We start from the raw sequence: 26140 nt of genomic DNA on the forward strand, positions 1-26140 counted from the left end.
GGGAGAAAGAATGTAAAAGCCGTCAACAGAAAAAAATGTGTAGGTGTAAAAACTGGAATGAATGTGGGGTATCCAGATAGAAGGAAGCATTGCAGACAGCAGGAGATGCAGCAAGGATTGTCCCAGATGAATCTGGGAGACAACTGCCATGACAAAAACCAGTAAATCAGCATTTATCGATGTTAATGTTGAGTTTCTTCAGAAAATGGATTTTGTGGTCTTGCTGGTCTACTGTTATGTCAATAACTTGCATCAAAACTTCCTCGAGTCAGAACATCTGTTGTGGCCAATGGAAAGACTCCCCTTGACTTTAATGTGCTTTGGATCAATCCCAAAATGCAAATAGTTTTTCTCTCATCCTTTGAAGTCTTTAACATTTCATGGACTCCCTTATGTTATTGGTAATTTGCACCAGAGGTATTTTGCATGCAAATGAAATTTCAGCAGTAGCAACAACTGCATTTGTGAATATGCATGTAAGCACGCGCACACAAATATCAGTAAAGCAGATTTTACTTTTCAGCACACCAAACTTGAAATTTCTTTGTAGTAGTGGATTGTGCATAGTAACTAGAACTGCAATATAATGTATTGACAAATACATATAAAAGATTGCATAAAAGTGCCAAAATACTTTTTGATAAACCTGCATAGAACCAATTGACTTTCTTGGTAGCTTGTGCATGTTAATGCATGTTTTCTATATGAAAGTGGCATTTGTTGCTAACTTGTTACAGTACTGTGGATGTCATATGTTTAAATGCTATAATTGAACCTGAATTCACTACGGATTTATTTTCCAGATCAAAGAGTAACTTCAGTCTACAGCACTCATTTTGTTTGGTAGCATAAACTCATGAGCTTAGTGAAGTGCCAGAGAAAGATTATTCTTTTGAATTAAGTGAATTCTAGCAAATGATAGGGCTTTAGTTTTTAATGTGCTGGTAGTGTATTTTGTAGCTGGCAGATCATACTGATTTTACTATGAACATTTTAAAGTTTCTTAACTCATAAAGACTATTCTAGAGTTCTGAAGAGGCTCAATGTGTTATTCGCAATACCAGAGCAATGATAGATGATGCATTTACAGTGACCCTGTTTACCTGACAGTAAAACATCACTCTGTTCTGTGTAAATGTGAAGGGCTGAAGGTGCTTTGTGCTGAGTGCTTCTCCCATTAGTGCTGCCTGAAAACTCACAGACACCGTCAGGGACAGCATGTAGACCTCTCCAGTTTTCTCCTGCCCTGCCTGCTGTGATGTTCTTCCTTGCATAAGCCCTCCTTCTTTGCTTAACTGTTCGGTGTCTTACTAGCCCTCCTGCCCCAGCTCCCACATGCTGGTTAATATTGGTGGATCCTGCAGGCCACTTTTTCTGGGGACTCCTGAGGTGCCCCTCACCTCTGTGGCTGCCCCAGCCAGCCTGGGGCTGCAGGATGGGAAAGGGGAAAGCAATTTGGGTTTCTAATTGCCCGAAGACATTGCTAGAAACACCCTTCCAGAGAAAAACATCAGCAATGCAGAGTGTTGCGGGAAGGGATTGCAAGCGCTGTTGCGTGTTAGGGGTTCTCCATGTACGACATGAAACGTAAAGAATTAGTCACTGTTCTGTACCCGAGGCTGTTCTTGGGAGCTCTTGCTGGGAATCTCATTCCTACAAGGAGGCAGTAGCAGGAAACGAGGGCTGGGGTCGGCAGGGGCACCTGCAGCAGCGCAGAAGGCCTGTCATGGCGGTGCCAGGCCTGGGCCTTGGCTGTGGGGCAGGCGCCAGGAGCGCAGCACTCACAGCCTGAAGTGTACGTGTGGGGGCCTGACTCCGTCAGCCGGGAGCCCTCGCCTGCCTGCAGGCGTATCTGCTTGTTTTCCTAAGAAAGGATTGTGTAAATAATGGAAAACTGAAAGAGGACTGTTGTAAACTGACGTATGATTGCTCAACTCTAAAAAACATTAAGTCACAAGAAGTATTTTTCTGCTATCAGCAGAAAGTCTTTAAAGGAAAGAAATGTCTTTCTGGTTCTTTGCATTTATTTTGCAGTGATTAAAAATTCCTTGTTGAGGAGGGAAGATGAGGTATGGCTGTGAACACATGAGGGGGTAACATTGCAAGCCCTGCATGTAGCTGCTGGCTGTGCTGGGGCAGTACCAGCTGAGCAAATTGTTGCAGATAGCAAAGGTATTTGGCTGACACTGGTTTGGTCCAAAAATCCTGAAAGGCAGGGAGGGAGGGAGTAGGGCTAAGGACCAGATTTTGATAAGCACCAGATCTGGCAGCACTGTAAGACCCTGTGTCTACCACAGGGCTGTCCCCCACACGCAGCCCCGAGCGCCGCAGGGCCAGCACCTGCAGCCCCAAGGCTCACAGGCTGCCGCTGCCCTCAGCAAGTTTTCTGGTCTGAGAAGCCAGTGCAGATGAGCACAGACCAGGAGGAGCCTGAGGCCGCTTCCTTTAATGCCTGGAGCCTGGGGCTCCTTGAGCAGCCCCTGACTTCAGAGGTGCCGTGCTTCCTCCTGCTTGGCCCAGCTCTGCTTCCTCAGCTCGGGGTGCAGCCTCAGGGAGGGCAGGTTGGAGCGAAGGAGGGGTGCACAGCCTCAGCTGCTCGCTTCAAACCCCAGCTCTGGAGGCTTTCTGATGCATGGGCTGCAACATTTGCTTAAACATCCTGCCTGCCTTCTCTGAAGGCAAGCGGTGCCCCAAATTACTGCGTAGCTTGGACTCTTTAATAGCATGAGTTTGAGGGCTAACTTTGATATGGGCTGCGTAAGTGATGAATAATAGCTGCTTCATTCCTGGCAGAGTCTTTGGTGACAGGTATTGACAGAGCATTTAGTTAATTTTTGAACTCTTCTTCCTCCATCCAAAGTTAAAAGCTGATCTCAGGCGGTCAGTGACATCCAGCAGGTAAGCTAGATTGTTAAATCTCAACCTATCAGCTTGCTTTATGGTTCAGGAGCACTGCTCAAACCATACTGTGGCAACTAAGCATGCTTGAAATTCACCCTGCAAACGCCCCCATTATGTTCCTCCTTCACTGAGAGTTAGCAAATGGCCAGTCAATGCAGTGAGAGCCAGCGCCTTTCCAAATTAAAAACAAACCAAAACCCACATAAATGTGAGGCATTGCCCAGTTAATATACCCTGTCTTGTCTAAGATCATGAAGAGCCTCTCTTGTGAGGGCCAAGGTTGTCTTTATAAAGAAGCATTATGAAGATGTCCTTAAACATGCATAGAATGTTTATTGATTATTTTAAACACCTGAAAAAGCCTTGCTTTTGTTATCTGGGAGATGAGGACAGATGTATTGTATTCAGACTTGCAACATCTTTGAAACTTTAAGTCTAGAAGTAGAATTATTTTTCAAGTCTGAGTTGCATATAGCAAGGTGTAAGCAGTTATCACTTGCCAAGTGCAGAAAGGGGGACAGAGCAGGGGAGGGCTCTCCTCCCTAGTGATGAGACAGATTTAAAGTACAGAAATAGGAAGTTTACATGCTGTTCTGTCCCTCCCGGCCTTGTATTTTCCTGTTGTTTTTTATTTTTAAACCCACTGGAGAATATTTAGGCCGTCATTCCGTCTTTTTTTTTTCTCGCTGCCAGGGAGGATGTGCATGGACTCTTAAATGAGAGTGACAGTGCCCACTTAATTGCCTTCAGACAGATTTCGATAATGCAGCACCTGCTGCACAGATCTTGCAGCACGCTCCTGATAGCTGGCCCCTAACCCATGCAGTGACATGTAGCACAGCCACTCTCCGACATAGTGCGTTGCACAAATCTGATTTCGTGTCAGTCTTCTCTGTGCACAGCCCTTGGGTCTGATTCTCCTGTCTTACAGCTTTTACATCAGTGAAACTCCATTAATTACGAGAATTTCAATTTGCTACTTAAATTTATGTTGGTGTCGATGTGGAGAGACTCAGACCGTATGTTATTAAGCTGGTTTTATGAGAGTAGTGATCAGGCTGTTGAGTCATTACATCCATTTTACATTTTGAATTTTAATTGGTTTATGGAGCTTGTTAATTTTTGTTTAGTTTGTTAGTAGCTTATAAATGATTATCTTCTCTATCAAAAAACGCTGCCAGTTCTTTCATCACTGCTTCTGCATGGTACGACATCTCTTACAAGTATTCAGGAAGGATTTTATTCTAGATAACTAGATACTGTAGCTTCAAAAATACCGTCAGTTTTGTTTTGGTTTGTTTTCTTCCCCCTGTTACTAGGAACAGATATAACACTCAAACAATGTGAGTAATGATCAAAACTTCTCAAACATCGGCTAATGTGGGAGATAAAACTACCCAGGTGACGAATTTATAAGCGCAAGCATATAAAGCCATATGAGAAGTCATTATGTCCACCTTTTAAAATCATTTGTTGAGAGGTGTTTTAAAGTTTGTTTAAAATATCCTTAGCGTAAAGCTCCTGGGAATACACAGCTACAGCGTGGTATGCAAGTGACTCTGCATGGGGTTTTCCATAGGCAGCTGTTCTGTGACCTTGCCCTACATGAGAAGTTTAAGACTTTCATTTCTGGATTACTCATTGCCCCCTCTGTATCACACGTTCACCTCAGCTTTCTAAAAATGCTGTGGCAAATCACATTGTACTAATGGAAAACGCTGTGGCCTAGAAAACAGCTTTTACTGCTGACAGAATGGGCTGACGAAGTCTGGGCTGGTAAGGTATGCTATTTTTGACTGTGAAAAGTGGCATATTCTAAAGGTTTGCTGAATGCGGTAATGTGATTTCATGTTCTTTGTTAGTCATCGCTAGCTGCTGGTGATGGTAATGGATGTTGTTAATGTTAAACATTTAATCAGCTAAAGTATGTCTTGCTTTTCTTTCTCAGAATTTGAGAGGATTGTTATCAGTTCCGTATATTTTCTAAAAAGTCAAAAGCAGCACAGAGAAGGTGAACAGAGGTCTGCTAAATCCATTTGAGAAACCCATGAGTGCAAATGAGTGATTATGTGAAAAGAATTTGTGTTTTTTTTCACTAGCTAAGGAGATGCCTGCAGTAACCATTGGCTTGTACTCTCTTTCTCCAACCTTGCTGTGACCATTTAATGAGGTCTGATTCAGACTAATTCCCACAATCTGTAGGTTTTATTCCCTGCTGAGGCTGGAATATTTGGATGTCTGCTCAGACATATATTTTTCTTTTTAATTAGCACATCTGATTTTTTTTTTTCCAAGGCCACAACCTCTGTCCCAATCCAGGCAGGTGAAATTTCACAAGCACTTTATCATTGCTCATACCTCAAGCATCCGGACACACCTTTCTAATTGTCATTTGTATCCGCCTGTCATTGCCTCTGGCATTTGCTGAGTTCACATTTCCATGTGATTTACTGCAAAACATTTTGTTTAACAAGTCACTAACACACATTGACAGGGAAGTCCCCCTCAAGAAGCTGAAATAATGCTCGCCTTCATATATGCTTTCCTGAGAGAGATGGTAAAAAATCAATCTGTTGGGATCGGTGCTTTAGACTCTGCACGTATGAAGAATTCTTGAGACTGGAAAACTCTGACCTTGAATCTGAGTGCTTTGAATTGCAAATGCTTTCTGTTGTCGGCTGCGCGTGTAAGGAGGTGGACGAGCTCGGAGGCAGCGCACCTAATCCCCGATTGCAGAATTCGGAGTGCAGTTGGCTCCTGAGTCAGCGTCAGCTCTGCCAGTGTTCGGTAACTATTAAAGTGGATGCTGAGGCTGCTCCTTTGCAGCAGTTCTGGGAACGCTCTTGGTGCAGCAGGCAGCTCTTCTGTCCTGTGTACTCTGCGTCCTTGGTCGGTGTCTGGGTGTCCTGTGCGTTACAGGGGTAGAAACTGTCCTGGGTCACCCTTGCCCATGGGACGGGGACATCATGAGCTGGTTTTTTAAGGCCAGGGATGAGCCCAGCGTGACTGCTCCTATGTGGGAGCAACTTTCCCTGTTGCTTGAAGGCAATCTGGGGTAGGGTACTTCTAGTTTAGATGTGTCATTTCCTCTCCTTCAGTTATATGTTTAAACGTCATACCCTTCTGAAGCCCTAAAATGACTGCACTGAGGAAAAGGCGTGTTTGTGTATTTCTGAGTAATGTCACCAAGCATTCGCAATGTCAAAACCCACTTACTGTTGACAAAGGTGATTCATATGGGTCTTTCAAAAGATTGCTTATGTACCATGATGAGTTGGGCACAACTTAAAAAATAGCTCTCTTTAAGTGGCACATCTACAAAATGTAAGCAAATGCATAAAAGTAAAATATGGTGAAATATCCATCTCCCCCCTCCCCCAGCTAGTGGCTGATCTCATGCATTCGGAGCTCTGCCTGGCACAGTGCAAATTTACTGGCCCATTAGTGGCTGCTGTTTGACTGCACCTTCACAAAGGAAAAATACATCTAGGGAATAAACCTGACACATCAGACACGCCATAACCAATGCATTGCAGCCGCTGCTTTTCTTCACTCTGTGCTGCTCAACTGCCCCAATTTTTCATTGTGAACAAATTTCTCGTTTTGGTTCTGTTAGAAAATCCCAAGTTTGCCTGTTTGAGTGTAAATCTCTTAACAAAAGAATGCAGGCAAGAAAAGGTTTGAAGTAATTGCAAATAATAAACAAGGAAAATTATTATACTGGTCTGAGCACTAGCATTCAAAAGTGCAGATTCTCCTGTGTTGTCGTGATGGGCTAAGGCAGATTTGGTAATCTCATGATGCTGTGTTTGAAAATTCAAGCAAACGGCGGTCCTCAAAGGAGTTCTGCCTGGGGAAACTGAACAGATTGACAGTGACTAGCTGTTGGGGTCAGAGGCAAAGTGCAGGTCGCGCTGCTGTGGGGTGGGCACAGGGGAGAAGTCCCTGATGGCCATCGATGGCTGTGGGGCTCTTCTCGAGGACTGTTCATCGGACATTGCACGCATGAAGCCTGACAGTCACAGACGTACCAGGAAGGCAGCGAAGCTTTTCAGCGTGGCGCTCTCTAATTTGAGATGCGCTGACTAATAGCTGACAAAGGGAGAGAGAGAAAGGGGAACGTTTCTGCTCGGCTGAGGTTTGGAAGCAGAGGTTACTCGGTGTGATTTTGGGACCTAAAGGAAAGTGAGATGTGTGCGCTGATAAGAGACGGCCTTGGCCTTGCAGACCCGCATGTCTTTGTGGAGCAGGTATGAGGTTCCCTTACTGACAGTATTTTTAAAACCTCGCTCTCTTAGACGATCCGAAATGCAGTTGGGATACTACTGATAGCACCCTGTGTTAACTGTTGAGGCAAAATTAAGTCTCGATATGGTATAGTGCATGAGATAAGTCGTGCTCCTCATAAGAGCCGTGAGCTGATAGCGCTTATCGCAGCAGGAGGAGCGCGGGGCGATCGGCGAGGGTGTGAGTCACGCGCCGGTGCGCGAGGCTTCGCTGAGACTTGGGGCCAAATTCCTTTCCTAGGGTGAATTTTTGTGGCCTGGATTGAAGTCAGTGGTGCTTTTGGCCATTTCTAAATAGCTGTTGCTTACCACAATTAATTTCTGTGTTTATTATCTTGCACTAATTTATGTATCATGTAGATATTTGAATAAATAGATCCATCATGTCAGCTATGAGGGCTTCTGAGCCAAAAATGTGATGTTATTGTCAGGCTTATTTGCCAATAGTTTTGTAGAAGATGCTTTTCCAGATTACAAGCAAAATTATGTTTGTTTTGCCACTTTCTCCTAATTAGCAGCCACATGACAACATGCAGGAATGGGAAAGGAAGCTTTTCTTTTACCCCATTGCCGGGTAGAAGACTGCTCACCCGGGGCCAGCCGTGTCCCAGCCCTGGGTTGTGCCCTTGGGGTCCTCCAGGGGCTTGGTGGTGCTCTGTGGTAGCTCCCCCAGGGAAATGAGAACTCTTCCCAGAGGGGAGAAACCTCCTGTTCTTCATCGCAGTAACCCAGACGCCTGAGGAGTCTTTGCTTCGGTGACTGGGTCAGCTACGGGCGCCTAACTGCAGCAGGAGCTACTCGCCTAGAAATGCTGTTGGCCTGCCTTGGTTTGTACGCTTCTGTAAACACCTGGACCGTGAGCTCCATCTCCCCTGGGAGCAGCAGACACTGCCACTGTGTAAGCTGACGGTCAGGATGGATTTGTTCAGGCCGGGCAGGTTCCTACCCAAGGTGCTTCACCTGGGGTGAGCCCAGGGCCCCTGCCACCCGGCTCCTGGTTCTGCATTCCCCCTGGCTCTGGCGGCTGCTGGGCAAAGGCTGTGCTGGTAGAGAGGAGACCCATCGCAGCGATCATTGTTCATGTCAAACATCAGGTTCTGCAGTTTGTTTCCCTGAGATTTTGTTGAATTTCATTTACTTATATGCCTTATACAAAATGAAGCTTCTCTCATCCCAGAACTCTTGAAGAAAAGCTTGGCTTAAAGTGTTCATCAAATGGCTGCCTACATTTCAACAAACAAACAAAAAAGCTTTCAAATATTACCGAGCAATATGCCTGCTGAACAACTGGGCCAAATCCTGTGCTCTTAGAGTAGCAGCTGTGCTGTAAATCTGTGGGTTATCTGGACCCTGAAGATGGATGGGCTGCGTCGCAATATGAAGATACTGTACTTCAGCTAAAAAGAGTTAGCACCTGGTCTGTCTCGTGAATTCAGGATAGGAGAGGATTTAAAAGCTAAGTTCGGCTCATGCTGTTATTTTCCTTATCCAAAACTCCTGGCAGCCACCCATAAAACCAGAGTAAGTCTGGTTATTCTCTTTCGGAGCTTCATTTTTGCTGGGGCCATTAAAGCAGGTCCTGCAGGCCAGCCCGAGACTTGCAGCACCCGTCTCAGCAGGAGATGTGATGGTGGGAAGGGGTGCTGGCTGCAGACCCCTGCTCTGGGCACGGCGAGCACTGCAGCACTGCGGTCGTGGCGAGCTGGAAGCCATCCTGCGGCACCTGCCCGAGGCTCGAGCACACTGCTCCATCGCTCTTCCTCGCTGACCCCTCGGGGCGTCGCGATAGAGAGCCCTGCGCTGCCAGTCGGGACCTAACGCTGGGCATCTGTGCTCCGAGGGATGTCTTTCTCCGCAGATAATTCTCTCTCTTGCGTTTATTTGTTGGTGATAAAAGACTGTCACAGATAAATAAGCGTGTTCGCACTTGACTTGATAATTTACGTGGCATTGCTGAAGGTGATTTATAATTTATACACGGAAAGGATTTGCTGATCTCATTAATAACTTTCCAAACACCCAGATAAACGTGCTATTGCTCTAAATCAACTGAACTTGAAACAGCCAAGGTATTCACCTGCAAGGGCTTTTGGCACTCCGCTCTTTCCCAGACAAGAGACGTTTGACAAAAGAATGTGGGAACTGCCAAAATGCGTTTCCCCTCGCAGCCACCCAGATCACCCTAAGGTGGGAGATTTCATCTATTCCTGCTAAATTATTCTCTCTCTATTGAAAGGCTTGTTGACAGGAGCAGATTCACGGCTCTTTTGATTTTTAAATAGGGACAGCGTTTCACAGCTCGGAGCGTTCAGCCCATGCTGGCATTTCTCTGCCTTCCTCCCGACCATCCTGCCAAAGCCTGTGATGCAAAAGAGCAGGTAAACAACCTCCGCGAGCTTCCTCTGCCAAGGCTGGAAGAGGAGAGTTGAGACAGCCCTGGATATTCCCTGCTGAGTCTGCCAGGCTGTTGCCATGAGATTTTGTTTCATCAGAAGTAATCACCTCCTCTCTCGTACGGGCGCCTCGTTATCTGGAGATCTCCGAGTGCTCTGTACGCACTTATTGCTTAATTAAACCTCACAACAGCTTTTCAACGCATCTATTGTGAATTTTATTGCCACTTTGTAAGTGGATAAACTGAGGCAGGGATACTGAAGTTTACGCTCTGGGTGTCTGTGCAGTTGCTCCCTTCAAATAAGGGGCGCGAAGGAACAGCCCTGCTTTCCCTTCTCTGCTCTCTGCTGCTTTCCTGCCACAGTGGGAAGGGGTTGTCCGCACCCGACGTCCTCAGGGAGATGACCTGGAGGTTACTGAGCAGAGGCTGAGGCCAGACCAGCTGGAAAGAAAAAGAATGGTTTTTCCTCTTCAAACCACCATACTCACCGGCCCCGTGAATGTGGACGGGGAAGGTTAGGCACGCTGTCCTCAGCGTCTGACAGAGCCAGGAGTTAGACCAGGGAGACCACCAAGGTGCCCCCCATAGCCACGAGATCTCACCTTGCTGCGAGGCATCAGGCTGCAATGAGAGCAAGTGCAGAAGGACAGCTTCCAGATGCCTCCCTGAGTATTTTTGGTTTTGTGAATTAGACCAGTGTGGAGCAAATCTGCAGCCTCGCTTTCACATCTAGGCTAGAATTGTGGAAAAAAGAGAAGCGGTGGGCGGTTTGAGTCATTCTCCTTCGCTTTCAGAACATCTTTGGTGGAGAACGCCAAATCTAAACAAACGTGCACCTGCACAGCCCCGTGTCGGGCACCTCCTCCAAAAAGGTGCGATCTGCATAGAATGAAGAAACCTACAGCTTGGGGTGTCGAAGGAGAAAAGGACAAACAATCGAGCTGCTGTTTTCCTCTCTTGTTGAAATTAAGCTTCATGATGATCTTTGCATCAGTAATGAACTAAAAGTGGTCATGCACTCCAAATAGCAAAGGGCAAAGAAGAGAGAAGCAACTCATCAGTGTATGACCCTCTCTAAAATGTCATGGGTAATCAAGTGTGAAGTACTTAATGGATCATGATTTGCATGCCACCATTTTGATTGATGTACTACTTAGTAGAGGATTGATAGTTTTTTACAGTGATGTTGATGGGAGGCTCCCAGAAGTACCTCTGCCTATTTTCTCTAAAGCTGGGCAGAGCCGACGCAGCGTGCGTTTGAAGCCATTGTGTTCCAGGGTCTGTGTGAGACGGTCAAAAATAGTGCAGTTGTTATCTTGTTGCATACACCCTGATCTCACCAGAACTGTCTATATTTAGGCATCTTCCAAAACCTTTGTGTCAAGCAATTCTCCGGGGAGATAAAAATAGCTTTTCTTTCTTTTTTAAGGCGCGTGGCACAGCCATTTAGAGAGGATGTGACGATTAAACCATATTAAGGCATCTTGCTGTAGCTCCAGAGCGATCGGCTTGAACTTTGTTCCGGACGGTTCCCAGTTAACCCAAGTATCAAAAGGAAGAAGCCGCGTGCGTACACAGATGTGTGTGCGTGCACTTGCAGAAGAAGCTAGTTTCTGGTTTGCTGGCAGGACTTGGCTCCGTCGCAGTGGTGATACAAGTTCAAACAGTAGCAGAAAACATCCCAGCTCTGCTGCAGTGAGCGGCATTCCTCTTGCACAAAGGAAGCAGCATTAAAGGATTTATAGGAAGGATGAATCCACAAATTCTTGTCAATAGACAATTCCTTAGAGGGGATTAATGTAATAATTACTCGAGGCAAATTGCAATTCCTCGTTAGCGTATATAAAGTAAAGGCACTTTTAAAATAACCGAAAATAACACGTTGGATGCGCTTTAACACCTCACCAGCACTCATTCTTTTTTAGCACAAGACTTCAGATGATGACAGCTGATGCCCAGGTTAGGAGCAAGCAGATGCATTAAACAGTAATGTTGGGGCTCCGTGTTAATAGTGTTAGGTCTTCCCATTTCAAGCTGCTACTACGCTGTATCGCAGGCTTTATCTAATTTAGGAAGTTTAATTGCCTTTTTACAGAGCTGTTAAAATTCAGGAGATGAGAGGTAATCCTAGGCTGGCCGGACAGTGCTTTGAGATACAGATCTCTGCTCCCATCAGTGCTGGTAGGCGGCTGGGGAGAGGAGCTTGTAAGCAGGTCTCCTGACAAGAGGATTAGAGTTAATGTGGAGATTTAGGACAATTAATCAGCTTTCACTAGAGTATATTGTAAAACTTTAGTAATAATGTGCTTTTTTTTCTGTAAAATTTAGTTTCTTAGCAGAACAAGAAATCCATTATTCTTCTGTTTCTTAAAAAAAAATCTTAGATTCGCTTAAAAATCTGTTAGAAATTCTCCTCTTGCTGCTTCTGTTCGGGGGAAAGTGTCAACTTGTTTTTCTAATTGAGTAATTATTTGAAACTGATTAGTTGACTCATCTCCTAAACCTCACAGCTTGTAGAAAGGTGATTAAACTTTCAAAGTTAGATGAAGCCTGTGCCAGAGCACGGCCGCAGCTCGAGCAGAGACGCAGAGCGTCCGAGGGCTTGGCTCCGCAGCCTCCCGACGATGCTCTCAGCACCTGCACGCGGCGTTAGCAGCGCCCGTGCTGTCCGCGCTGAGCGAGGAACAGCAGCCCTACGTCACCTTCTGGGACGAGGGGACTCACCACACCAGGGCTTATTGCTTGAATACACATTTAAACAATGTCTTAACTCTGTTTTTATCGGATTAATAAATGAATGAGAATATTAATTCTTACTAAAACCGTGGAGGTGGTGAGCGCCCAGTGCAGCAGCACGTCCCTATTCATTGAACTGCGTAAAGGCGCTGAAGTTGTCGTGCTGCTGCCTGGCCTCTGCCGAGCTGCGTGGGACAGCCGCCAGAGGGATGGGACACCTGCAGGTGGCTGGGGTGTCGGCCTCCTGCCTCTGCCACCGCTCCTAGCAAGCATCTTCCTGCGGGGAGCCGAGCAGCGTGGGATTTTCCTTCTGCACGGAAAGTGCTGCCTTCTCACCGAGAAAGGATTTGTGTGTTCTTGTCATTGTTGTTTTTACTCAAACTGCAGATCTTTAGCTATTTTTTTTTTGTTTTAATTTCAGACAAAAAAGTAAAATAAATGCGGCAAATATTAAGTCCAGGGGCTGCTTTTCCTTTTATAATGTCTTGATGATGGAGCCTTTTCAGCCAAGCCTCCTAGCGTGGGGCTGGAAGCAGCTCGTGCAGGCAGTGTTGACGGTGCTAATGGAAGATCAGGCCACTATCAGAGATCAGTAGCGATCATGATGTGGAAAACGTCCACCTTACAAAGCATAGCGAGTAGAATACAGTAATAGCAAAGATGGGCGTTGCATATGTAAGCTATTTTTGCTAATTCATACAAATATGATATTTTCAGTGTGTATATTTTTGGAGAGTTTTTTTTTTAGCAGTTGATCTATCAACTGCATGGCAAACTTAAGAATAATTCTTAATAGTTTTTAGAATAAAAGCTAACTCTTAATCTTTTAGTTTCTCCGTGTATCTGCCTATTGAATTTATTTAACATATGAATTACATATATGTTTAATTCTTTCTTTTATGCTTTTGACGAGCACATTTCCTTAGAAAACGGTGACTAATAGAAGCAAGTAGGTTTCAGCTTTTAAAATGATCGGGCTATCAGCATAACTATATTTTGTTTCTGTGAGATACAAGTTTGAAAATTTTCTGTAGAGGGCAAGTGTAGTGTCAGTAAAACCTGGAGAACTGATACAGCCTATGAAATGCAAACTCTGTCCCTAAACCACAGATGTGGGAGTGTAACGATGCCAGTGATGCCCTGTCCTGCTGTGCTCGTGCACCTTGCTGAGCTACAGGCTTTTCCTTTCCCCCTGTTTTACTTCACTGGAGTTCTTGCATATTAAAAGAATTAAAGTCCTGGACTTCATGAGATTTGTTCAGGACTTTGCTGAAGTAAGGAAAACCAAAGCTTGGCTGGAGTTGGACCTGGCGGGGGATGTGAAGGGCACCTGCTTGTGCAGACACCAGAAGGAAGGCTGAGGAAAAGGTCGTCCTTCTGCTCAGTGGCTTAGTGACCCGGGGCACGGGAAAGGCTGAGGTATGCTGGATGCTTTGTCTTGCCGTGGTTTTACCGATTGGGTTGGCTGCCTGGCCCTCCAGGTCCAGCAGAGTCTGTGCGAGTGAGGTGTTACAGGAGGCTGAGCTGAGGGGCACCCGCGTAAGTTCGTGGGACGTAGGCGGGTCTGTGGGACCTGATGGGATGCGCCTGAGGGTGCTGAGGGATTTGGCTGATGTCAGTGCAGGGCTGCTGCCCAGCGGCTTTGGAAGGTTGTGGCAGTCAGTGGCTTGCAGTTAGCGGTCAGCACCTCATCCTTTTTCTCCCGAGGATTCAAGAAGGGATCTTGGAAGGTGCCAGTGGTTCATTTCCCCAGGGAAGATCTCCCTAGTTCCTTGCTCCTCGTGTCTTTTTGCTTCTGCCACACAAGTAAGCAGTTGAGCTTCTTGTTCCCCAGGGGGCAAAAAACATCTGGCCGATCATTGATCAGCCTCACCATGGGTGCCAACCAGGCTGAGGCAGCGCACCGCTGGGCTGCTGAAGGCTTCCACGTGCTGCTGTGACCCCCTACAGCCACTGCACTTTCTGTGCTCGGGACACTGCCGCCTTCTTCCGCATCCCGCTGCCTGCAGCCAAGCCTTTCCTGCTGGCCAAGGAGCGGTAGCAGGGCCACCATCGCTCAGCACAGCTCCGCTGAGTCCTCCCGCGGTGCCTCGTGAGGGTGCTTGGGCGGGTGAAGGTGCCTCTGAAGCTCTGGTTAAGCCTCTCCCAGGTTTGCACCCAGTGGAGTAAAACTGCCCCCAAAGTCCAACAGTCGTCATTCCCTGGTGGGGCTGCGTTGGTGTTCCCGCGCGGCATTAGTGCCACAGAAATACAGGCTCAGCTTTTCCCATTGGAGATAGGAGTTAAAGACGTGGAGCTCATTTTAATTTGTAGAGATCATACAGTCATTATTAATAAGAGGCAAAATAGGGGGTAAAGATCTTCCAGTATGAACATCAAAGGAATCTGACTTTACTTGGAAACAGCATTTGGTACATCGCATCTAATTCTGCAACCTGACTTTTAAGAAAGAGAAGGCGCTTTTTTTTTTTTTCTTTTCACCCGCTGGCTTCTAAGGACCTTTATTTATCACCCTCAGGGGCATTACAGTGAGTAATTAGATTGGACCAGGAGAACGACTTAATTTTACAAGAAACTCATTAATTCATCCTATTTAAAATCTTCTCATTTCACCCAAAAACCAATTATGCTTGTAGTGGCAATGATCTGGAAAGGCATTGTCTCGCAGGCGTGAGGGGGGCCACTGGGACTCCCATGGTATTCATGTCGGGGAGACAAGGGTGACTCCCTTTCTTTGACTTTTAGGTCAAAAGAACTAGTCACTGGGACAGCTTGACAATTAGAAAACCCTGATGAGCATTTGGAACTAAAACAGCTGTACAATAACAGAGGGGTTCATGGTTCGGGGCAGAAAGCTCATCAAAAGAGGCTATCCAAACAATTGAGTTCTATAATTAACACACAAAAATCTGCTCAGAAATGGTAATAACAGTAAAAGAGAGCTGAGAAGATGCTGCCTACTTATGTGGCAGATGTGGTTTTGTTACAATCCGAGAGAGAAAATCCATCCTTTTAAAGAATAGGAAGAACATTAGACAGGGAAAATAAAACTAACTTTTTATTCCTAAGGGTGCAATTAAAACAAGAGCTTAAAATATTTTCACACGGGCAGGAGCTGTAGAAAAAGTAACCACTGATGAAAAACATGTAATACGCTATCAAAGTATTTGACGCACAAATTTCTTTTCTCGATGAAATTTATGAGCTTGACACTGACATATCTGTTCTTAAATTGTTTGCTTTGTCCTTCAGTTAACCAAGAATATTTTTCTAGGGTTTTTCATCAAAGTTGGCTACCCTCGTTGACTTTAAACCCACAGATTGTTAGCTGTGTTATTCGCTTGCCTGTGATAATAAATGTTCTTAGTGGTACGCTGGTTCCTCCTGGGCAGGGGGGCGCCGCGGGAGCCCATTTCTCATTCAGGTCTGCTCCCACCCTGGGCTCCATCCAGGCTGCGGGCGCTTCCCTTGCAGAACGCGTTTGGAGGTCGCGGATTCGGCATAGTGAGTGATAAGGGGACGGCTCTGCAGCCCAGGCTTCGTGTGCCCAATTTTTTTTTTTGAACAATTTTAAATATGCAAGAAGAAAGCTTTTTAAAGATTTTTTTCCCCAAATCAGAGAAAAATTAAAGCCTATTTAAAAGGGATTTACGGTTTATTTAATACTTAGATTTTATTGTAGCTATGACTACAATGTGACTAGGACTACATCCATTATGAGATAGGTTTTTAAATTCTGAAATTGCTGGCTGAAATTTTCTAATGGAAAATAGCATTTGGCGAGAGCAAGCAAGCAGACTTTCCAGCCCACACATGCATTCTTTTTTTTTTTTTTTTTAAAGAAAACCATAAGAGTCAGAAAATCAGCTTTTAATGAGAAAATAGAGTTTGAAGAACAGCTTGAGAAAAATTTGCATAGAGATTTGACTGAAGCTCCATGATTCTTTGGAACAGTTTTTGCAGTTTGAACACGTATCACTGGTAAATTAAAAAAATAAAAATAAAAAATCACATAGTGCTGACCAGCAATGTTTGATAAATCCTGTCTCACTTTAGGAGAAATACAAATTAAACAGATTTACACATTGGAACTCAAAGATATCAGTGTAATTACTTCATGCTGGTGTCCATTTAGAATCAATGTGGTTTGTTCTGAGAAAAAGCCGAGAGCTTTCTCATATTGAAAATATTTTTGTTTGAGAATTTTCCTTGGATATTGTGCAGATGGTTGTAACCTTGTTATGGTTGTGGGTGATCTGAATGTGAGAAAAGATTTCTGTTTTTTTTTTTTTTTTAAGCTAACAGCAAGAACTAATTAAGGCAAAGCTAAGGAATTGAACTCAAAGTTTGCATTGCACATGTGAACTAATCTTTTTACAATGGTATCTTTCGAAAGCTGTGTAAGGACACCATTCATGCCCTGTCTCACCCGGCAAATCCTTCCTGGAAAAGCAGCAGAATGGAGATTTGTCCTGAGCAAGCCGTAAGGAATTTCAGGGGACAGGTTCTGTCCAGGCTGCTTGTTTGCCTGCTGAACTGGTAACCTCCCCAAAAGCCTGTCCGCAGCCTGAGCAGAGCGAAGCTCTTCATGCGAAGAGCTGCTCCTCCAGGATCAGTTTCAAGTTTTTAAGTGACGGTACCACGGAGGTCTCTTGGTTTAATGCACCATGTTCTCTAAGGCTGTTTTTTGCCACGTGCTGACACGGGCACACTAAAATGAAGACGGCGAACTGCTCAGCAGCCACTGATTTTGTACAGCTGAAGCAAAATGGCTGTGTGTGCTTTAGGAGCAGCCCCTGCCTTCAGAGAGCTTTCTTCAGGTCCTGAAATATTAATGATCTTGGCTTAATATAGTTGAAAACAAAATACAGCGCATGAAACAAAGGGGAAAAAGTCCTTGGATTAGAGTCTGTTGACCTTGCAGTACCCACTGTATCCATCTGGTACCTGTAAAGAAGAGGGGGAGGAATGGTCCCAAAAACCTGTGACATTTTTCTACCTTTCCAATAACACATTACAGCCAGTGCAGAACCTTCCACTTTGTGCAGGGTTGTTTGTCTCTGAGTACTTGAATACTGTGAAAATGCACAAGGCGGCTCATCATTTAATAATTTCTGTGTACTGTCATGCTCATGTTCAAAGTAATGTTAGTTTGCGTGTTTTATTTTAAAAAACTTGAATAATGGATGGGAGCAGTTAGCTTGCTCTCCTCTTGTACTGTTTTTTTCCTATCCCTTCTCTTTATGTGTGGCCATAGGATCCCATCCGTGGGTATCTGCTCCGGCTGTCCACGGGCCTGGCCATGTTTCTTATCTGAGCTACAACAACAAAAACTGGGAGGGAGATCTCAGATCAGAACCTGTCTCTTGGCTGCTGCTGTTCAGCCTGTCACAGGAGGACACGTAGCGATAGCACAGCTCCTTCTCCACACATTGCAGTCATAGGATAAAAGGAAAGGTAATTGTCCTCCCTGCAATTCCTCCCTCCAGCGCTCCCCTTTCTGTTTTTCACGGGATCCCCAAGGCCGTTGGAAGCGTGGCCAAAAAGCACCTTGCGTGTTGAACCTGACCTGATTGTGTGACGTATATAAACTCTGGGAGCATAAGTCCTAGTCGTTCAAGCGATGTGTTCCTGTAAGATCCTCTGGTCCAGGGGCAGCCAAAGCGGGTTCATGTCCCAGCGCTTTTACAGGTGGCGCACGGCATGTCCTAAAGTCAGGGCTCGGTAAGGAAGTGCCAGAAATGGCTTTGGGTAGCGTGCGAAGGAACTTGCCTCTTCATAAATGTGTTCCTGAAATCCCTTCCCGTTCCCAATTTGGACAGCTTCATAAAAGAAAGAGGGAAGGAGGAGAGGGGCCGATGGAAGGCGAAGCAGGAGAAGGGGGCCCAGGGTGGGCACGGGGCAGGTGGGAGCTGCAAGCTGCGTGTGGCGAGCCCTAAAGGTACTGTAGGTGATAAGTGGCAAGAGTGAGTCATGCAGCAAATGCTGGAACAACCTTTCCTTTTTGCACAGTTGCGTGCTCACGTCTTCTCTGTTCTCCATAGCGCTGAATGCCAGTGGTGACAGTGGGCTTTTATCTGTAGCCGAGGGGGTCGTTTCTGGGATGACATACCTGTTAGCCGCTATTAAAAATGTGTTATTAGTGATACTAATGAGTTTTTTTCCAAGTGATGTAGAAGTAGCCATCCGTGTAAGCATTGCATTTATGAAGATGATGTCACGGAAAGCTTGCCAAGCCGCACATGGGTCCTCGTGCCAGTGGTGCAGTTACTGATGGGCCCTGGCTTCAGGGAGGGAGAGCATCACTGATTTCCTCCCCGGGGGGGAAGGAGCCAAATGAATCCTGCCTTGCCAGGAGGGAGACGAGCCATTTCCGGGCATGGCAGGCTGAGGGCCTCGCTGCCAATCGCAGTGGGTTCCTATCCCACTCCCTCTTCAAAATTGGCAGTGTTTGGCTGTCAGCTGCCATTCCTTAAGTGGTCATAGAATAAAGCAATTGCACCCCTTTTGTTGTGCTCTGTGTGTGTGTGAATGCAGGTGGACATGGGTTAAGCGATGTGTTAACTCCATGGTAAGCACAAAGAGGCAGCTGATTTTCTGGCAGTGTCAACACAAGACCGTAATTTTTTTTTTACCATCTCCAAGCCAGCTTTTAGAATGGCTCTTCTTGGAATTAGAAATCAGTATATCCTGACATAGGAGTACTCATTAAGAGTGTGATGATTGTTAATTCTTCACCTGGGGCTAAGAGGACATCATTAGATCTTTTTGAAATGTCTCCTTCCTAGATTTTGAATAAGTAAGCCAGCAATTTATGATCGCATCCTGGGCAAGTAACACTCTCCCTTCCTGTTCCTCCATGTAGCTTGCAAAATCGGATACTACAAGGCGCTTTCGACAGATGCTGCGTGTGCCAAATGCCCGCCTCACAGCTACTCCATCTGGGAAGGCTCTACCTCCTGCACCTGCGACCGGGGCTTTTTCCGAGCTGAAAATGATGCTGCATCCATGCCCTGCACTCGTAAGTTTGTCTTTAAACAGTCTCTTTCCCTTTCGTCATCTATTTCCTCTGTCTTTCTTCAAATGTGCATGGGTGACACATTGCCTGGAGAGCTGTCTAGGAAGTGTCCAACTTCTGACAGTAGTGTTCGCTAGCTCCTGCAGTCCTTTGCAGTTGCAGTCCGCATTTTGGATCATCTTCTGGGAGAGAAAACGTTTAAGTTTCAGCCCAGAATTCCTAACAGTGACATGATTGTGCTGACCCTTGAGAGCTTACAGTCTAAATAAATGAGGAGCTGCAAGAGGAGTGACTTGCAGATGTCAATAACAGAGTTGGGTCTAATTACAGGTCTAATTTCCAGTCTGAGCACCTGTTCCACAGATCACATCACCTTTCATCTTCTTAAATGTTGATATTTCTAGAAATTGTGACAGGTTTTCTCATATTACATAGGGTAAATATTTAATGAAATTATAAATATTATATACCTAATTTACTCAAAATGTTGCTGGTGATCCTTAGGAGCATAAAAAAAGCGTTCTTCTGAAAAGAATGGTAATAATAAATCTTAAACCATAATGAAACAAACCCAAAAAAGTAGGGTTTATTTTATCCTTTGTATATAAATACATCATGCACAGCAAATGGAATTATGCTTTAGTTCCACCAGAACGTTTTGAGCATGGGGAGTAAGAGGCGTAGCGCGCTGAGCGCACCCGCAGAGTTACTGGAACAGCTCCTTGTCCTCTGTGTCAGCTAATGGTTTAGGCAGCCAAAGACCTGGGATTCTAGACATGCCCTGGTGTTAAATCGTGATCATCTAGAGCTTTGGTTTTTGTTTCTATAGGAGCAGAGCAGTTTGAAACAATAAGTGAAAGGGTTGTGTTTAGCTAGGGGATATCCATGTGTGGCTTTCCCTGAAAGCCATTGGAAATGCTTCCAGATTTTTGGAGCTCAGCTGTATATTTATGTAGTGTGTGTGTGTGTGTCTGTGAGGGAAGGCTGAGATATTTCTTTTGTAACGTTTTAATATATTCCAAATTCATTTTAGAGAGATGACTCACATTTGTTTAAATCTTAATTTCTCCCTTACAAGGCAGAAACAAAGCATGTCCATAACTCAGCAGCACTCATCCCTTCCCCACACCCCCTTGATTTGAGCTCTTCCTCAGCAATCTCCTTCCTTTCAGCTGTAAGCTCTGCTGGGTGGTGGTTAAGCAGGTCTGGGCATAGCCAGGAGCAGCTGCTTTTGCTTAGCAGGAAAGCAGAGAGGTCCCTGTAACCCTTGCCAAACGTTGACTGGGGATGGAGGTCTAGCTGTGTTGTGAAACCTCGCTGAAGTGGGTAAGATCATGCTTTTTATAACACAATTTACACTGGAAGATGTAAAGCCTGACAATTTTGTTAGGGAAAATGTCTTTTTGCAACAATAAAACTGTTGTCAGAAGATACATCCTAAATAACATTATACCAGCAAAAGTTTCTCATAAAGCCCTGGTTGCAGTGAGTGATATCCTGACCAAACCGAAATCAAATTAGTAATCAGCTGGTTGGATTTAACTAGGCATGTGCAGGGACCAAAGTCTGAAGAGAGAGCAAAACGCTTCCAGATGGGGGAATTGTGAACAAATGATATGTATGTTTGCTTGCAGCATGTTCTCCTGCAAGCTTAGCCCTTTTTTGTCAAGTCTTGGGCCTGCTTCTGGCAGCCTTCCCCCCTCTGGTCTTCGGAGGTCAGTCAAAGTTGAAGTCCCTGATCTTGGTCTTTTACACTGCAAGTATGAAGAGTGAAAAAGAGGGCAAGGGCCACGGTGCTGCTCTCAGTCTTCATCTCTGCAGCAGTCTACGAGGACTTGGCACGCAGAGGCAGGCCGACAGCACGATCCCACGGCCGTCTGGCCCTGGGAAACAGGCCTGTCTCTGGAGATCCCATTTCAGAGCTTTGAATTCGCCAGCAGCTTAAAAGCTGCTTTTTCTGTGATCCAAGGTGAAGGAAGATCCAGAAGTTATTTCTGAGCTGGCTCGTGGGGGCAGCTTTGCTCCCCCACCCGCTGCTTTGCTCACTGCTACCTTCTCTTTGAGGTTGCCTCAGCAGAGCTTGAACGTGGCTGTGGTGGTAGTACCTGCACGGGCACGACACAGCCTGTGTGGCGCAGGCCCAAGGCGCACAAGGACGGGGGGGGCCGCTGCTTGCCGTGCTCCCCGCACCAAGTGGCCATCTCCCAAGTTGAGGCAAGTGACAGAAACCGTTTAAAGGGCTCCTGCTGAAGGAATCACCTCCGGAAGAAACTCCCCGTTTGTCCGCCTTTCCTGACAAGCTGTGGAGACGGAAGGGAGCATAAACATCAAAGGTTCGTTCAGACGGATTCAGACTCTAATCAGTTCTTACCAGTTGGTTAAACCAGGTGACAAACCCAATTCCCTTGTGCTGACAGCCATAATAATCAGGCACCTTCTTTGTTCATTATGCTCTCTTTAACCCTGGTATTCTCATTCAGCCCAGCATTTAGTAATCACTCAGTGTGACGGCACACTAATGAAGAAATAAAACGCAGTACCTGAGATCCATTCTTCTAGCAAAAAGATAGACTCTGCTCCACTGGCCTGTAAAATCAGGTTTCTGTTCACTTGGAGAACTATTAGACCAGGTGAATATAAGTAACATCAGGTAATTTGGAGAGAACACCTGGAATAGACTGAGGATTGATACTTTCTTTATTATTTCTAAACAATTTTTGAGATGAAGAACTTCAGGCTTCTTAGGATGTGTTTGTGTAGAGCTTTGACCTTTGGCTATTGATTTCCTTTAGTAATAGACTGGCTGGCCTCGTCACTTATCTAGCCTTGTGGGTTGGGGGAGGAGGACTGTTAGGACTTTGCATTAGCCTGACTGTGCTAGTGGATGAAGGGGAATTGGAGAATTCCCTTTCCTTTCCCTTCTCACAACTCCCACGGCGAGTACTGAGTAATACCCGCTTCCTGATGCGCTGGTCAGAAGAGGTGCTCCAGTGTTTTCCTGCTCCTTAACACCACGATCTGACATCTCTGTCCCTTGTTGAGTTGTAAAAACTGTACCTAACCTTCAGTTAAGCCAGGCATACAATCTCAACAAATAACTCGTGCTCCATTTTTAGCATTCTGCTCTATTTATCTCTGCAGAAGTGAGTGGTTATGTCTGCCTTAAATCTCCTACAAGAAAGGGCAGAACATGGCTGGATGTGAGCATAGGAGACGGTGGGCTGTGTCGAAAGGCCGGGCATAGAAACCCTGACATACACATTTACTGGTGCCTCTTTTCCCTCACTCTTGCCTCATGGGGATATTCATCATCGTGTCTGTCACCACTGAGGAGCAGAGCTGCCCTGGATCTGCCTCATTGACCTAAGTCGAGAATTTAGACTCTGAGTTTTGAGACACAGTGGGCTTGTCAGCTGTGTGCTTGGGCATGGAGGTGGTATGATTGACCCGTAGTACACTCGAGCACAAACTGTGGAAAACACAGACGTTTTTCCCTTCTGGAAGCACTGCAAAAGTTGCATTAAGGCAAATACTGAGACCTTCATTATGTTTCAGTGCTTGCTGAGGGGGTGGGCTTTTCATAGGGTTAGCAATCTAATGGGGAATAAATTGCCTTACCAGCACACACATCCCCAAGGCTGATGAACAATCAGTCTCAATCATGATCCTTGTTCCCAAGTTTCCTTCTCCGTAAGGATGCGGGTAGGAGACTCTCTGAATTGCAGCCTGGTGCAGGCAGGTGCAGTTCCTGCCCAAGCTAATGGGCGTTGGTCCCACGTCCCCACCATTAATGAGTTGGGTTCTCAGACTATTTCTTAACAAACAATGCTCACATTATGAGCAAGTACGGGATGGTTTTGTATTGTTTATATTGTCCGGTTGATTCCGATTATTAATGATTTTTAATTGGAAGCCCTTTACAAAAGAGAGATTACCAGCACAGGCTGTCCAGCTTGAAATTTGTCTCAGTAAATGACCCTGAAAAATTTAGTCCGTTGTGCCACCCAAACAGTGACTGGTTGATTGGTATTTTGGCGTGGCCTGAAATATTTCTGAAACGGTTGCATTTAAGACAGTTTATACGAGAGAAGCTTAGAGATAATGAGGGCAAATTCAGTGAGATGCAAGAGAAAAGTGCCTGCTTTAAAACGTCTTTCTCCAGTTTAGGTTATCAAGAAATCGAAGAGCCTGACTTGAAACAGCAAACGTCACTTAGTTGTCTTTACATTCGCCTCTTCTAATTGAATTTAGTGCACTGCTGTATTTCCTCCAGAAAGTATATTGTTTTTAAATTACCATTTCAGTGCTATTACTCAAGGCCCCTGCTTCTAATGCTTTCTGACAGTTATCAGCATAATGAACCATAATGAAATGATGAGCAATCTACAGTGGAAACTCGATGTGGATTCCACTAGAGCTGTGTGACTGTGTTGTTAAAATTTGAATGCACATTAAAATAACACTGTCCTTATTTGTTTCCAAGGTCAAGGTTTTAAAAGAGGTTTGAAAGGTCTAAACACTTCAATTTCGTAAATATTACACTCTAATATATGCCCTTAGCTCAATCTTGTGTTGCATTTAATGTATCTCAGAGATAAATATTTGACCTGCATTTCCAAAAAAGAGTGAATTTACCTACCTAATAACTGTGCTTGCAAATGAGTAATTACACGGGAGCTGATTATTTGAGCATATGTTTATTATGATTGCTTAGACTTCTAAATAAACAAGTGCGCTCTTTTTCCTTCAACTTAACTTGTGCCTCTTCTGAATTTCCAGACAGACGCTGATTATCAGTGCTCTGGCTTTTAGAAGAGTAAGAACGTAGGATACAGCACAAGGTCATATAATGGCTGGTATGTTGTAGGTAGCTTTGCACTGGCTTTGCCTTGCTTCCTACGCAGGGCTTTGCACAGTTGTTCTGGCCCTGGTTCTGTAGGAGCCCCCTCTCTATAACGTGAACTATCTGCCAGCACAGCCCCTGACCTTCAGAAGTGAAAAGTACTGCGTAATAATTCTTCTGCACCTTTCTGTATGTCCATGCCTCTAGTAAATGATTTTGTTCTTAAAACATCCTATAAGGTTGTTCATTGTGTAAACAGTATGTCAGAGTGCCTTGTAAGGTACAGCATGGCAGTTGCAGCGTGAGAGAGAGCAGTGGGTGAGCGGTATGGAAAGAACAATTTTTACAGGTAGGTTGGGAAAATAGATCCTCCATCGCTGCCAGACCGAGGGGAAGGGCTGGGATTGTGACTGATGGGGATCTCAGAGGAGAAGGCTCTGTCCTGTCGTCTGTGGAGACAGACTGAAGGAACTGAGAAAGCACTGAATAAGAAGGGGAGTGGTTATGGCTTTAAGAGAGGAGACGGGTGTAATTTGACAATGCGTGTTTATAATCAGTAGATTTAAAATCATCATTCCTTTAAATACAGCAACCGTTTATTAGCTGTCTTCTGATTTTCTCTGTTCAGAGCCTTAAATTAACTGAGACATTTACTCAATTAAGTGGGGGCTTTGATTTGGTTAGTCAGGCCCCAGTTCTGCAGAGTCATTGGAGTAAATTAGAGGACTAACAATAAGAAATCCAGCAGTTGGGCCAGTGACAGAATGACATGTTTCTCTGGTTGGATTTCTTTCCTGTCAAACTGTCAGATAACCTTCTGGTATTCACAGTGGAATTTTTCTTTTTATCTTGCAAGAATGAGTGGACACATGTGACGTTGTCTGCAGCACAGCATATTAGAGAAGATGTAATGTGTCTTAGCATATGTGGCAATGCAAAGTGTTCCTGTTTGGCAGTTTTGGGGAGAGAAACACAGAGCCCACAGAGCAGCACCTGCAAGCATCAGTTTTCCCATACCTCTGCCAGCAGTAACTGGACCTCTTTGCTTAACTCCCTTTGCCTGGAGAGAAGAGGAAATATCAATTGCATTGTTCTCCATGTAAAGGAAACAAAGCCTATTGTGAAGCTGGTAACCAGGGTTCTTTGGCAACTAAATAGGAAATCGTACATGCCAGTGAAATGGGCATTTTATCACTGGCACCGGCCCAAGATCCCTAGCTTGGCAGAACTCCCACTGAAGTCAAAGGAGTCTTGCCCAAGTAAATAAATTAAGAATTGTTTACCAAATCAGATGCCTTATTAAAACCCCATTGCAATGCTAACCATGCACAGAAAGGAGGGAGGGGGAAGCAGATGACTGATATTTCAAGTGGCTGCTGCGTCTTGCAGACTGTTGACTTTAGTCTCACCAGTTGTAAAAACACATGATCTATAATGATAAATGGTCAGGAGTAGCCAGCCAGACAAGAAGCGAGGGTTTCCCCAACTGTCAGCACTTGTGTAAACTGGCCCGCAGCAACAGGAGACCTGTCCACAACTGCTGAAAGAAGCAATTAGTGGCCACAAGATACACAACTGTCACAGGAGAGCGTGGGCTTTGCTTCTGAGCTCAAACTACACAGCCCAGGAGTTTGCTCTGCATTATAACTTGTCTTTCAGATGGGTAGAGATCAACAAGAAAGGTTTATCTGAAGGGCTTGACATCTCACATGCTGAAGCTTTATTGACAGCACCACAGTTGTCCATGTTTAATGAAGCTTTATGAAATGGAAAGAGGAGGCTGAGGTGCTTTTTCTTGAAGGCTGTGCCTGGCACCACTTTGCCAGACATTTCAGTAAGGCAACTTAAAGAGTTTAATTGATTATTTAATAATTACTTTCTTTGCATCCACTCCAAAAATAGTAAGCTCTTGATTTCACACTCAGCCTTGCCTCCAGGGAGACAAATGTTCGGCTCATGAT

General features: G+C 45.1%; 1 protein-coding gene across 3 annotated transcripts in view; it reads left to right on the forward strand.

The window, feature by feature from the left end:
• Nucleotides 1-26140, forward strand: part of EPHA4 (EPH receptor A4) — a 99019-nt gene that overhangs the window by 18476 nt on the left and 54403 nt on the right. For all 3 annotated transcript variants that reach the window (XM_083848592.1, XM_083848593.1, XM_083848594.1), the window contains exon 4: nucleotides 19184-19339. In XM_083848592.1, coding sequence (XP_083704718.1) covers nucleotides 19184-19339 — 156 coding nt within the window. The remainder of the gene's footprint in view (nucleotides 1-19183; nucleotides 19340-26140) is intronic.

Source organism: Anser anser, assembly GCF_964211835.1.
Source record: "Anser anser genome assembly, chromosome: 9".
In the NCBI taxonomy this organism is placed as follows: Eukaryota; Metazoa; Chordata; class Aves; order Anseriformes; family Anatidae; genus Anser; species Anser anser.